Genomic DNA, 11,877 nt, shown 5'->3' on the forward strand with positions numbered 1-11,877 from the left:
TCTTTTATCCTTGAGAAGAGTTTTTGCTATCCTAGGTTTTTTTGTTATTCCAGATGAATCTGCTGATTGCCCTTTTTAATTCGTTGAAGAATTGAGTTGGAATTTTGATGGGAATTGCATTGAATCTGTTACAATTGGTTTTTAATGTAGGTAGTGGTTACATACATGCCTACACTGGGTACTCTTAAAATGAAACCACTTTACATCTTCCATTTTATACTTCACAGTAGGGGGAAAAATGACCTCTACCCCAGGCATATTAAGTCAGTCACTAGGTATAAAACCTAAAAGTCAATATTTCATTAAGTTTCTCTGATCAGTTTTAACACATTAAAAGTTATAAATCAGATATCTTGTTGAAAATTTTACTTCTTTGAAGGGAACAAATTAATGAATGTTTTCTGCATTTTTAATTACATCATACACATTTCACACATGCAAAGATACACTTGCTGTATACATTTTCCCCATAAAGACAGCAGTAGTAAGCAGTTATTGTGAATGCCCTTAAGTTAATAGTCATTCATCCTTCATGTTGAGGTGATTCCTGAAATAGTGGTGAAATATGACCAGTGACAGACTTGAAAGAGGAAAAAATATAAAACAATTATTACATCCTTTGGGTCCTCTTTCTCCCAGGATAATCTCTAGATACTTCCTTAATAATTAGTTCCTTAATGATTAATTGATTCCCCCTTTGGATTATCAAGAGCTTGCTAAATAACAAGCACTTTTTTATAGTTGGGGAGCGTCTCACTGTATAGCCTTGGCTGCTTGGAACTCACTCTGTACACCAGGTTGCCCTCAAACTCAAGAGAGATCTACCACACTACCTTAAAAATGAAGAGGAGAAAATGAAATAAGGGTTTTCATTTCATTTAAATGTTTTTCTAGGCCAGTTGGACAAATGCAAGTAAAAAGCAACGTGAAAAGCTCCTTGAGCTGATTCGTCGTCTTGCGGAAGATGATAAAGATGGTGTGATGGCACATAAAGTGTTGAACCTTCTGTGGAATCTAGCTCACAGTGATGATGTGCCTGTAGATATCATGGATTTGGCTCTCAGTGCTCACATCAAAATACTAGATTATAGTTGCTCCCAGGTAAGGAGGTGGTGTTTGGCTTGGTTGTATTACTTTTGTGCCCCTACAGTACTAGGTAGTATGGCTAAAGTACAGGATGATTAATTTTAGGTTATTTTAGCATTATCTTTTTAATGATTTTAAGAATTGATGTTTATTTAAGCCTGCCTTTCTTAGGTCTCTACAATAATGTTTTAAGATCCATCTGAGTCTCTGAAAGAGGAGGTACAAACAATAGGCCATTTAGTGATAATGTTGTCAAATGTATGGTAAAGGAATCAATTAGATCATAAAATATTAAAGCTGAGTTAGAAACTTTGGAAATAAATATTTTCTTTGCTCATAAAAGATAAAGAACAATTAGTAGAATTTTCTAGGTAGTAGATTATAATATCAGGGTGTTGCATTAGCATGTTAATGCATGATTCTGTTATGAGATAGAATCTCTTTAAGTTAAAACAAAATTTCAAACCTAGTAAATTATAATCAAACTTTACTGAATGTATGTGATAAATTTTAGGATTTTACTTCTTAGAGTTTGGTAGTAAATATGAAGTTAAGACATACCTAGAGCGCTTTTAAAAAAATTAAACTCTTAGAGTTACAGTATATTTATTATGTTAATCTTATAAGAAAAACCGACTTTATAATTCCATGGATTATTGGATTTTAGCTTAATTTCCTTATAATATACATTTTATCTTTAAATACTGTGACTTAGAATTCTCCTGAGTATTGATCTATATAATAAAACACTGAAATTGTTTAAGGACCGGGACACCCAAAAGATCCAGTGGATTGATCGCTTCATAGAAGAACTTCGCACAAATGACAAATGGGTCATTCCTGCACTGAAACAAATTAGAGAAATTTGTAGTTTGTTTGGTGAAGCACCTCAAAATTTGAGGTAAGACTTTTAAAACTAGACAGTTTAAATATTTTTATTTATGGTTTGTTAATTTCAATTTGTAAAAGAAAATTTTAAAGAAAGTTAATGGAGTGCCAGGAAACTAAGAAGAAAAGGGTTCCTTTTGAAACAAAAGAATCTTTTGTCATTCCTACCTCCTTTGTTTCATTGATATGGAAAGTACGCCATGATTAAGTGATCAGTAATAAAATCTAGGTGATCTTGCTGTTTCATGCTGTGTCATGTGGTAGTTTTCACACCAAAAAAAAAAAAAAAGATTGTTTTTTTAATTTTTTAAAGTTAGTTTAGAAGATTAAATTGCATGGAGGTTTAAATGATAGTAGATGGAATGATAGAACACTGGATTTTTTTATTTTTTTAAGGTTTATTTTATTTATTATATGTAAGTACACTGTAGTTGTCTTCAGACACCCCAGAAGAAGGCATCAGATCTGATCACAGATGGNTGTGAGCCACCATGTGGTTGCTGGAATTTGAACTCGGGACTTTCAGAAGAGCAGTCAATGCTCTTAACTGCTGATCCATCTCTCTAGCCCCTGAATTTTTTAATATCTCTTAAGTATACTTTAGGCCAGGGATGGTGGTACACACCCTTAATCTAAGCATTTTGGAATCAGAGGTAGATAAATTTTTGTGGTTTCCAGACCAACCTGGTTTACACAATTAGTTATAGGCCAGCCAGGACTACAGAGTGAAACCCTATCTTAAATGGAAAGAAAAAAAAAAAAACAAAGAAACCCCCAAAATGAAAAATAAATAACAAAAAAAATCAGGTGTTGAAAAAATGGTACAATGCTTAAGAATTTTAGGTAGTCTTCCAGAGGACTAAACTTCAGATCACAACTATTTGTAATTCAATTTTTAGGAGATCCCATGCTCTCTTCTGGCCTCAGTATATACTGAATATACATGGTGCACAGACACTTAATACGTGTAATAAAAATAAATACTTTTAAAAGAAAGAAAGCGAGTTAATGGATAAAAAAAAAAATGTACTATTTTAAGGTTCCAAAATCTGTTTATAAGTACAAATTGTCCTCTTATTTTCTGGGCATGAGTTAGAATGGTTGACATAGAAAGGAAAAATTATGTGGCATGAAAGAAAGCTTGAGTGTAGTGGAACTAATATTCATAAATGAAGTGTGAACAATGCAATCATACAATCTTGGGAGCATTCTCTAAATAATCATGGTTTCCTTGTATAATAGATGCAGATGGAGGAAAAGGTAATGTTTGTCAAAGTAATGTATTTTGAGTATGTTTGGCCCAGAGTACATATGCCACTTTCTGAAATCTATTAACTTGCAGGTAGACATAGTATTCAGCTACTCCTAGAAATTAATGACCTTGCCTATACTAGAATATGAAAGTTGTACTATCTATGAAAGTTGACTGTGAAATTTGTTGTGTGACAAGAACAACTTGGCTGCAAACCAAATGTTCCCAGGGAAAAACTTAAACAGCTAGTAGTTTTTTAAATATTATTACTTTTTATTTTTATTTTGGGGTGGGGGGGTAGGAGCTCGTTTTGTATGGCAGTCAGAGAACAACATGTTCTCACCTTCGAAAATGAAAATAATGGGGATCAAACTCAGGTTTTCAAGCTGGCAGCAGGTGCCTTTTCCTGCTAAGCCATCTGTTTGGCTTCTAATAATACTAATAATTAAAAAGTAAAAAACATTGGCCAGCAATTGGCAATGCTAGTTCTACAAAGAAGTTTGGATTTTTGGAATTTTCAAAAAGTCATGTATTCTTATAAAAATGCTTTGCTACTGCCATATTATAATAGATACAACTGACTCTTGCTTTTCAAGTAATACCATTTTTAATTTTTAACACTATAATTTCTTTTAAATTGCTTAATGTCATTAAGGAAGTAAATGAGTAAAGCTGGCTTTTGAGTTTTTAATTAGTAGATAATAATTTAGTGGTGATAAACAGTTGATTGCAAGAGTTTAATTGCCTAATTATATTGTTAAGCTCTTCTCGTTTCAGTCAAAGTCAGCGAAGTCCCCATGTATTTTATCGCCATGACTTAATCAATCAACTTCAGCACAATCATGCCCTAGTTACTTTGGTAGCAGAAAACCTTGCAACTTACATGGAAAGCATGAGAATGTATGGCAGAGGTATGTATTGTAAGATAATTGAACTGTGAGAAATAACAGTGATTGCCATTTTCTATTAGGAGTGACAATTATTTGTATTTTTTATTTCATTTAATCTTTTTTTTTTTCTAGACTCTATACTCCTTCCAGTTCACCCCCTTGACTGTTTCATATTCCATACCTCCTCCTCTACCCCCTAACCTGGTCTCCCTGAGGATGTCCCCATCCTTCCTATCCCCTACCCACCAGACCTCCCCACTCCCTGGGGCCTCCAGTCTCTTGAGGGTTAGGTGCATCTTCTCTGACTGAACCCAGACCCGGAAGTCCTCTGCTGTATATGTGTTGGGGGCCTCATATCAGCTGGAGTATGCTGCCTGGTTGGTGGTCCAGTGTCTGAGAGATCTCAGGGCTCCAGGCTAATTGAGACTGCTGGTCCTCCTACAGCTTGTTAACCACCTCCTTAGCTTTTTCCATTCAAGCTTTTCCCTAATTCATACACAGGGATTAGCAGCTTCTGTCCATTGGTTGAGTGTAAATATCTGCATCTGACTCTTTCAGCTGCTTGTTGGGTCTTTCAGAGGACAGTCATGATAAGCCCCTTTTTGTGAGCACTCCATAGCCTCAGTAATAGTGTCAGGCCTCCCTTTAAGCTGGATCCCACTTTGGGCCTGTCACTGGACCTTCTTTTCCTCAGGCTCCTCTCCATTTCCATCCCTGTAATTTTTTTCAGACAGGAACAGTTCTGGGTTAGAGGTTTTGACTGTAGGATGGTAACCCCATCCCTCACTTGATGCCATTTCTACTGGAGGTGGGCTCTATAAGTTTCCTCTCCTCACTATAGGGCATTTGATCCGAGGTCCCTCCCTTTGAGTCTTGAGAGTCTCTCACCTCTCAGATCTCTGGTACATTCTAAATCCCCCTCCACCCACCGTGTGGCCTGTTCAATTCTTTCTGCTGGCCCTTAGGGCTTCAGTCCTTTTCCCCTCTCCCAATACCTGATCATGATCCCCTCTTCTCCCTGTCCCTTTCTCACCCAGGTGCCTCCCTCCCTTCCCCCTCCTTTGATTGCTTTCTTCTCCTTCCCAAGTGGGGTTGAGATGTCCTCACTTGGGCCCTTCAGCTTGTTAACCTTCTTGAGTTCTGTGGACTGTATCCTGGGTTCTGTACATTTTTTGGCTAATATCCACTTATTAGTATCATACATGTCCTTTGGGTCTGAGTTATGTCATTCAGGATGATAATTTCTAGATCCCTCCATCTTGAAGCTGTAGACAAAGCTGCCCTTGATCTCACTGAAATCTGTTTGCTTCTGCCTCCAAGTACTGGAATTAAAGGCATATACAGCACTATACCCCGCACCATCTTCTATATTAACTTTCTTAAAGGAAAATGAACTTATTGAAATTCTTACCAATATTGCTTATGTGTTATGACTGCTAGTGCTTTCATGTGCTGGTGCCTACCAATCTTACGGACTTTTTTTGTATAGACAAAAAAATGTGTAAACCACCTTTCAGTTGTCACTGAGGCTTTAGTTCACTGGTAGCATTATTACTTTGCTGACCTCAATTGACACTTACTAGAAAAGTGATTTACCTCATTCATTGCTTTTCCTTGTTCTCAGCCATGAAGTACAAGGTCTATATGGGTTTTAAAATATGGTATTAACTAGTTTGTTAGCATTTTCCACCTACCTGGAGAAATGGCTGCTTTGGGACCTGGAGCAAGGACTTCTTAATGGGAAAAGTATGAAAGTGATCGTAGAATCAAGTTTATGTTGAAAGAATGAAGGATTTTGGCATTTATAGGCCAAAACTAGAACAAAATAATAAAAATAACTATATGCATTGAATAAATAACATATAAACACATATAAAGGAAAATAAAAGACCCAGCGGACCTTAACAAAACATTTAACTGGATAAAAATACAGATAAAATTTAAAGTGCCTAGAAATTGTTATAAGGAGTTAATAACAAGAAAATCTAAATCTCAAAATTAGCAGTTGAGCCACAACTTGTTCATTTGTCTCTACAGTCAGCTTCACCATGAGAAAACTATTCTGCAGTAGTTTGACTAAGGACTAGTCCTCCTCCCCACACAACTCCTAGTCTAGGACTGCACTTGGCTTCTTGCATGGCAAGCTGCTAGCCTTCTTATTCTTAGTCCTTTGTTAACAGATGCCCTCTTAAATATGCAGATGTGACTTTATTACCCTGCCCACTCAGTATCTATGTAAGTTGAAACTTAACTCCAAACATTCTAAGCCAGCATTAAGGTCCTAATTACTGTACCACAGCTGGCTCCAGTGGTCCATACTACGGGAAATAAATGGCCCTATTTTCAACCCTGCACATATTAAGTCAGAAATATTCTTGGAAAAGCTGGGTGCTATCTGCCTCTGATGCCTATGTAGTGACACAGATATTGTGCTCAAAGGGTGGAGAGAAGCCATAGAGACAGAGTTTCCACAGTTATATTTGAAGAAACCAGAACATTCCATGCCAAGTAAATTGTCTACAAAGAGATGGGTGAAGAACGTCTAAAAATTGTAGCTCCCTTTTAACTGCTGTCACCTAGTGAAATGGTATAGCAAATAAGTTTCCACCTAGAAGGCAAAATGAGAGCCCTTCTGTGATCCTAGTCTCACTGAGGACTCAAAATTTATGCTACATCACCAACTCAGAGCTGGATATGGAACAGGTTGAAATTTCTTCAGAGAAACTATAGGTGGCTAGTAAGAACTTTAAAAGATGGTCAATATCACTAATTTTTAAAATGTGAGTCAAGACCATGGTAAGAAAGTATATTGTGATATAGGACAACACTTGGTATTGTTGAGAGTGTTCAGAAATTGGATCTTCATTCCTTGTGGGCTTATTTATTAGTTAGACTGGCAGTTCTTATAAATATTAAACAGAATTTACCATAGTATGGTCCATAGTCAAGTAAAATGGAAACAAACTTTAAAAAACTTGGAATTGAACATTAATAGCAAACTTGTTATAATAGCCAAAAAATAGAAATAATAAAAAGTGATATGTCACCTGGCAGTGGTGGCGCATGCCTTTAATCCAGCACTTGGGAGGCAGAGGCAGGAGGATTTCTGAGTTCTAGGCCATCCTGGTGTACAGAATGAGTTCCAGGACAGCCAGAGCTATACAGAGAAACCTTGTCTCAAAAAACAAACAAAAAAGCGGTGTGTCCATATAGTAACACAACTTTCTTAAAAAACCTGAAGATTTTAAATTGGTAGGTTGATGATGATTAGAACATAGTTTATTTGCTTGAAGTGGGAGCACACATCTTTAATCTCAGCACTCAGGAGGCAGATTTCTGTTAGTTTGCACAGGACAGCTAGGGCTACACAGAGAAACCTTGTCTTGAAAAAACAAAAGTTTATTAACAGATGAACTCAATTGATTTTGATGTATTTATTTTATTATATGTGAGTGTATACATATATAGAGAGAGACATACAGACACATACCATATTCATGAAGTAGTCAGAAGAGTACATCAGATCTCCTGGAAGTGGAGTTGCAGTTTGAGACACTCTGTGTTATGCTGGGAAATGAACCCAGCTCCTACAAGAGCAACAAGAGCAGTTTGCTTCTTACCAAATGAACCAGTTCCCCAACCTCAGCTTAGTTTTTCACACTGAATTCTAAAATGGATCTCACAACTTGATACTTGAACTGATTTTGTGTTGGTTATCTGCCAACCAATTTTCTAAGATTTCTGAATTGATCATATATATATATATATATATTTCCTCCATGGGATACCTGCTACATAGACAAGGAGTGGTTGTCTTCCTATTTGCTACCTAATCAAAAAATTGTTGGAGCTCTTTACAGTAAAATTACCAGCTTTTATTTGTTTGGTGTTTTGTTTTTGAGACAGGATCTTTTTGTGTATCCCTGCCTGACCAACTGAACTCAGACTCATAAAGATCTGCCAGCCTCCACCTCTGCCTCCCCATTGCTGAAGACTAAAATTTTGCACTACTACTTCACATTTATTACAAAACTAGTGTCTTATTTCTTGACTTTTCTTGATTACTATTTGTGTTTCATTGGACTATTTCAAAGCTCTATGTCCAAAGTGTTAAGAATTGAACGCAGAATGGATTAGGTCAGGTTGCTAAAACCAGTGGGGCAAAAATGGCATCTTGACAGCCTAGGAAAACTGCTTCAATCAAATCAGCTATATAATCAAAGTGAGCATCATGAGGATTGACACAAAGTGCCTTCTGACACCAGCAGGGCATACTTCTCTAATATTCTTGCTCAGAATTTATAACCCTAGTATATGAAGTAGGAAAAGGATTGTTCTAAAGAGTTTTGGTAGCACATTTAATAGACCATTTCCTTTGGGTTGTATAGAAGGAATGTGTATTTTATTAGGATATTAGATGGATTTGAAAGCACCAATTATCATTGTACCAATTATTAGTAGATTTGCAGTTGCCTTTTATAATGATAGAAGATCAATGATTTTTTTTTTTTTAACTGACAAGTTACTTGGTTGAAATCAGCAGTGGTATGATTATCCATATATATATAATGCATCTTTTCCTAATTTGCAGACAATGAAGATTATGACCCACAAACTGTGAGACTGGGAAGTAGATATAGTCATGTTCAAGAAGTCCAAGAACGGCTTAACTTTCTTAGGTGTGTTTTATATAATTAGTATTGCTCTCTGACTAGTATATTGACTGATTGACTGAATATGCTGTCTTTGTTGATTTTTTTTTCCCTTTGCCACAGCTTCCTTTGTTGCTGAATGCTTTACAATTAGTGACTGGGTTGTATAACATTCATCTTATTTTTTTAAAGCTGTAGAATAGAGTTCTCATATTTGTTTATGCTGGAAATGTTTACTTTTAGAGTACAATTTTTTAGATTATTTTATTTACATTCCAAATGTTGACACTCCCCCCCCCCCCCACCTCGCTACCCTGCTCCCAGTCCTCCCTCCTAGAGTTCTTCATCTCATCCCTCCTCCCTAGAGGACAATCTTTTATACATTAATACAAATCAGATGGAGAACCATACTATCATTAGTACCACATCGGGACTAAGCAATTGAGAGAAAAATTATTTTGGACCAAAGTGGTCTGAGTCCTTTAGTACCATGTTCTACAGTGGCTGGCAAAGGTAGTTTGAAATCAGGTTATTAATAGCATTGTCTCTAAGAGGATGAGGAAAATGCGTATTTTCATTAATCCACATTGGAATCTTCAAAGATTTGTTCCATTATATCAGCTTTTAGTGAGTATTCCTTTAAAGATTTGAAAAGTCCCTTGTGCTCAAAAGTTTATAACGAGGTACATCATACATAATAAGTCAGACAAAAGAAAAAAAAAAAGTCAAGACAAGTGCTAAGTATCAGTACTTCTGAAAATTGATTGCATTTGTTGCTATGATACAGGTCCTGGAGAATATTTTTGTGTTCCCCCCCCCCCTTAATTGTTGACTTAATTTTATTGAACTCTTTTGTTTTGGGGAGAAAATAGGATTGTATTATGATTTTTAACTTGAGAAAAACATTCCCATTTTTTAAGAATATTGGCACTTGTTTAAAGTTGATGCTTTTCAACCAAGTAGAAGGACCTCACATTGGCCTGTTTTGTATCCCTTCGGCTTACTAGAACTAGAAAATGGTGCACACACCTTTGCCATAGTTTGGAATTGAAGAAGCTAGTTACTTAATTACTTACCTGGGAATAATAGAAGCTCAGCCAGAGACAAAAGAACCTTATTTTTGTACCTCTTTTATTATTTTAGCCTGTGCTAACACACTTTCTATTTTATCTCCTATTTGATTAACAAGAAAGAGTCAGATATTTTACAGTAAACAGTACAAATGGCTTCCTTTCTTTGTTTGTTCGTTTGTTCTTTTCTTTGTTTTAGTTTGTTTGTCTTTGATTTTTCTAGACAGGCTTTCCCTGTGTAGCCCTGGCTATCTTGGAATTCAGATAAAAACTGAGAAACAAGTTCAATATATATAATTGTGGTATCGGTATTATTTCATACATAAACAGGTAGGTTGTATTTCAGGATATATGTCAAATAAATTATTTTTTTTTATGTTTTTTTAAGATTTTTATTGAAGGATGGCCAGCTGTGGCTGTGTGCTCCACAGGCAAAACAAATATGGAAGTGCTTAGCAGAGAATGCGGTTTATCTTTGTGATCGTGAAGCCTGTTTTAAGTGGTATTCCAAATTAATGGGAGATGAACCAGACTTAGATCCTGATATCAATAAGGACTTCTTTGAAAGTAATGTGCTTCAGCTTGATCCTTCCCTGTTAACTGAAAATGGGATGAAATGTTTTGAGAGATTCTTCAAAGCTGTGAATTGTCGAGAAGGAAAACTAGTAGCAAAAAGAAGAGCCTACATGATGGATGATTTGGAATTGATAGGATTAGACTATCTTTGGAGGGTAAGTCAAAAATAGGAGCTCTGTCAACATTGTACTTGATATTGTATGAATAAGTAACTATAACTAAAAATGTGGCATATAAATTATAAATATGTTCTCTGATGCTTGTCTCAGGAGTCTGGGTTTTATCCTTATCTCACGTTTGTGTGTTCCTTACTAGCATTGTTTAACATTCTTTTAAATCTAAAAAAGTATAAGGTTGGTCTATTGAAGGCTAAAGTGTCTTTTATGATATTTTATACTTCTATCTTTAAAACTTAGGCTGGTTAAAACTGCTTCTGTTTTTAACTTATTTTAAATATTTGCAAATTATGTATATATACCTAGGTGTTTCATGTGGTATTTGAGTACCTAACACTTTTCAAATAAGTAAAGCTTGGAGTTTTGGGGTGTTTATTTGTCTGTTTTATAAGCAGTGGAAGGGCTTGAAAGGCAGTGCATACTTAAATGTACATTAAGCCCCAGGTTCAGTCTCCAGCACATATTTTAATGTTACAAACCCTTCTCTAAATCCAAATTTGCACTTCAGATAAAATGAGTAGGTGCCACATATTTGAAAAGTATAGTTCTAAGTCAGCCTAAGGTTACAGATAGAGTGTAAGATCCTGACTTCCAAAAATAATAATAGCAATAATCAAACTTTACATGATAATGTAACATGTATAGAGGAAGCCTGTGTGTTGTTTGTTCATTGTCTCCAGGCTTCTTAATCTTGCTTTCTCTAAACCTCTTTACAGGGATCAGCCTTGACACATTTCATCTAAACACTAGAGTGTGGAACATAGTTTGAAAACCACCAATGTAAATAGGTGTGGATTATAAATATTATAGAACTGAGAGAAGGGAGAATTTTTATACTAATCTATATTCAAAAAGCATCTCGTTTTCTTCTAATTTAAATTCCTCCTTGAAAGCCTCACACTTTGGTCAAAACCATATTTTATTTGTAGTAAATTCTAAAAATTGCATTTATGCCTTGATCTGTTTGTCTCATTTAGTCAACTTAACCAGTATGTTGTTGAATAGTGTATTAAAAATAACTAAGGATATGATTTGAATGTAAATGCCCGATGAAACATTTCTTGAGAAACATTAATTTTTTTTTTATGTAGGTTGTAATTCAGAGTAATGATGATATTGCCTGCCGAGCTATTGATCTCCTTAAAGAGATATACACAAACCTTGGTCCAAGGCTGCAGGTCAATCAGGTGAGGATCAGTGTGCATTAAAACTTGTACAAGCTAGCCGGCGTACAAGCTAGCCGGCGCATGCCTTTAATCCCAGCACTTGGGAGGCAGAGGCAGGCGG

The 11,877-nt window shown here is 35.8% G+C and overlaps 1 protein-coding gene across 4 annotated transcripts in view; it reads left to right on the top strand.

Moving 5' to 3' along the window:
• Usp9x (ubiquitin specific peptidase 9 X-linked) overlaps positions 1-11,877 on the top strand; it is a 119,474-nt gene that overhangs the window by 72,929 nt on the left and 34,668 nt on the right. For 3 of the 4 annotated variants that reach the window (XM_029473258.1, XM_029473260.1, XM_029473259.1), the window contains 6 exons: positions 895-1,101; positions 1,851-1,987; positions 3,989-4,137; positions 8,708-8,795; positions 10,227-10,569; positions 11,682-11,777. In XM_029473258.1, the coding sequence (XP_029329118.1) occupies positions 895-1,101; positions 1,851-1,987; positions 3,989-4,137; positions 8,708-8,795; positions 10,227-10,569; positions 11,682-11,777 (1,020 nt within the window). The remainder of the gene's footprint in view (positions 1-894; positions 1,102-1,850; positions 1,988-3,988; positions 4,138-8,707; positions 8,796-10,226; positions 10,570-11,681; positions 11,778-11,877) is intronic. The other variant, XM_029473261.1, reaches the window with a different exon arrangement.

Source organism: Mus caroli, chromosome X, assembly GCF_900094665.2.
Source record: "Mus caroli chromosome X, CAROLI_EIJ_v1.1, whole genome shotgun sequence".
Classification (NCBI taxonomy): Eukaryota; Metazoa; Chordata; class Mammalia; order Rodentia; family Muridae; genus Mus; species Mus caroli.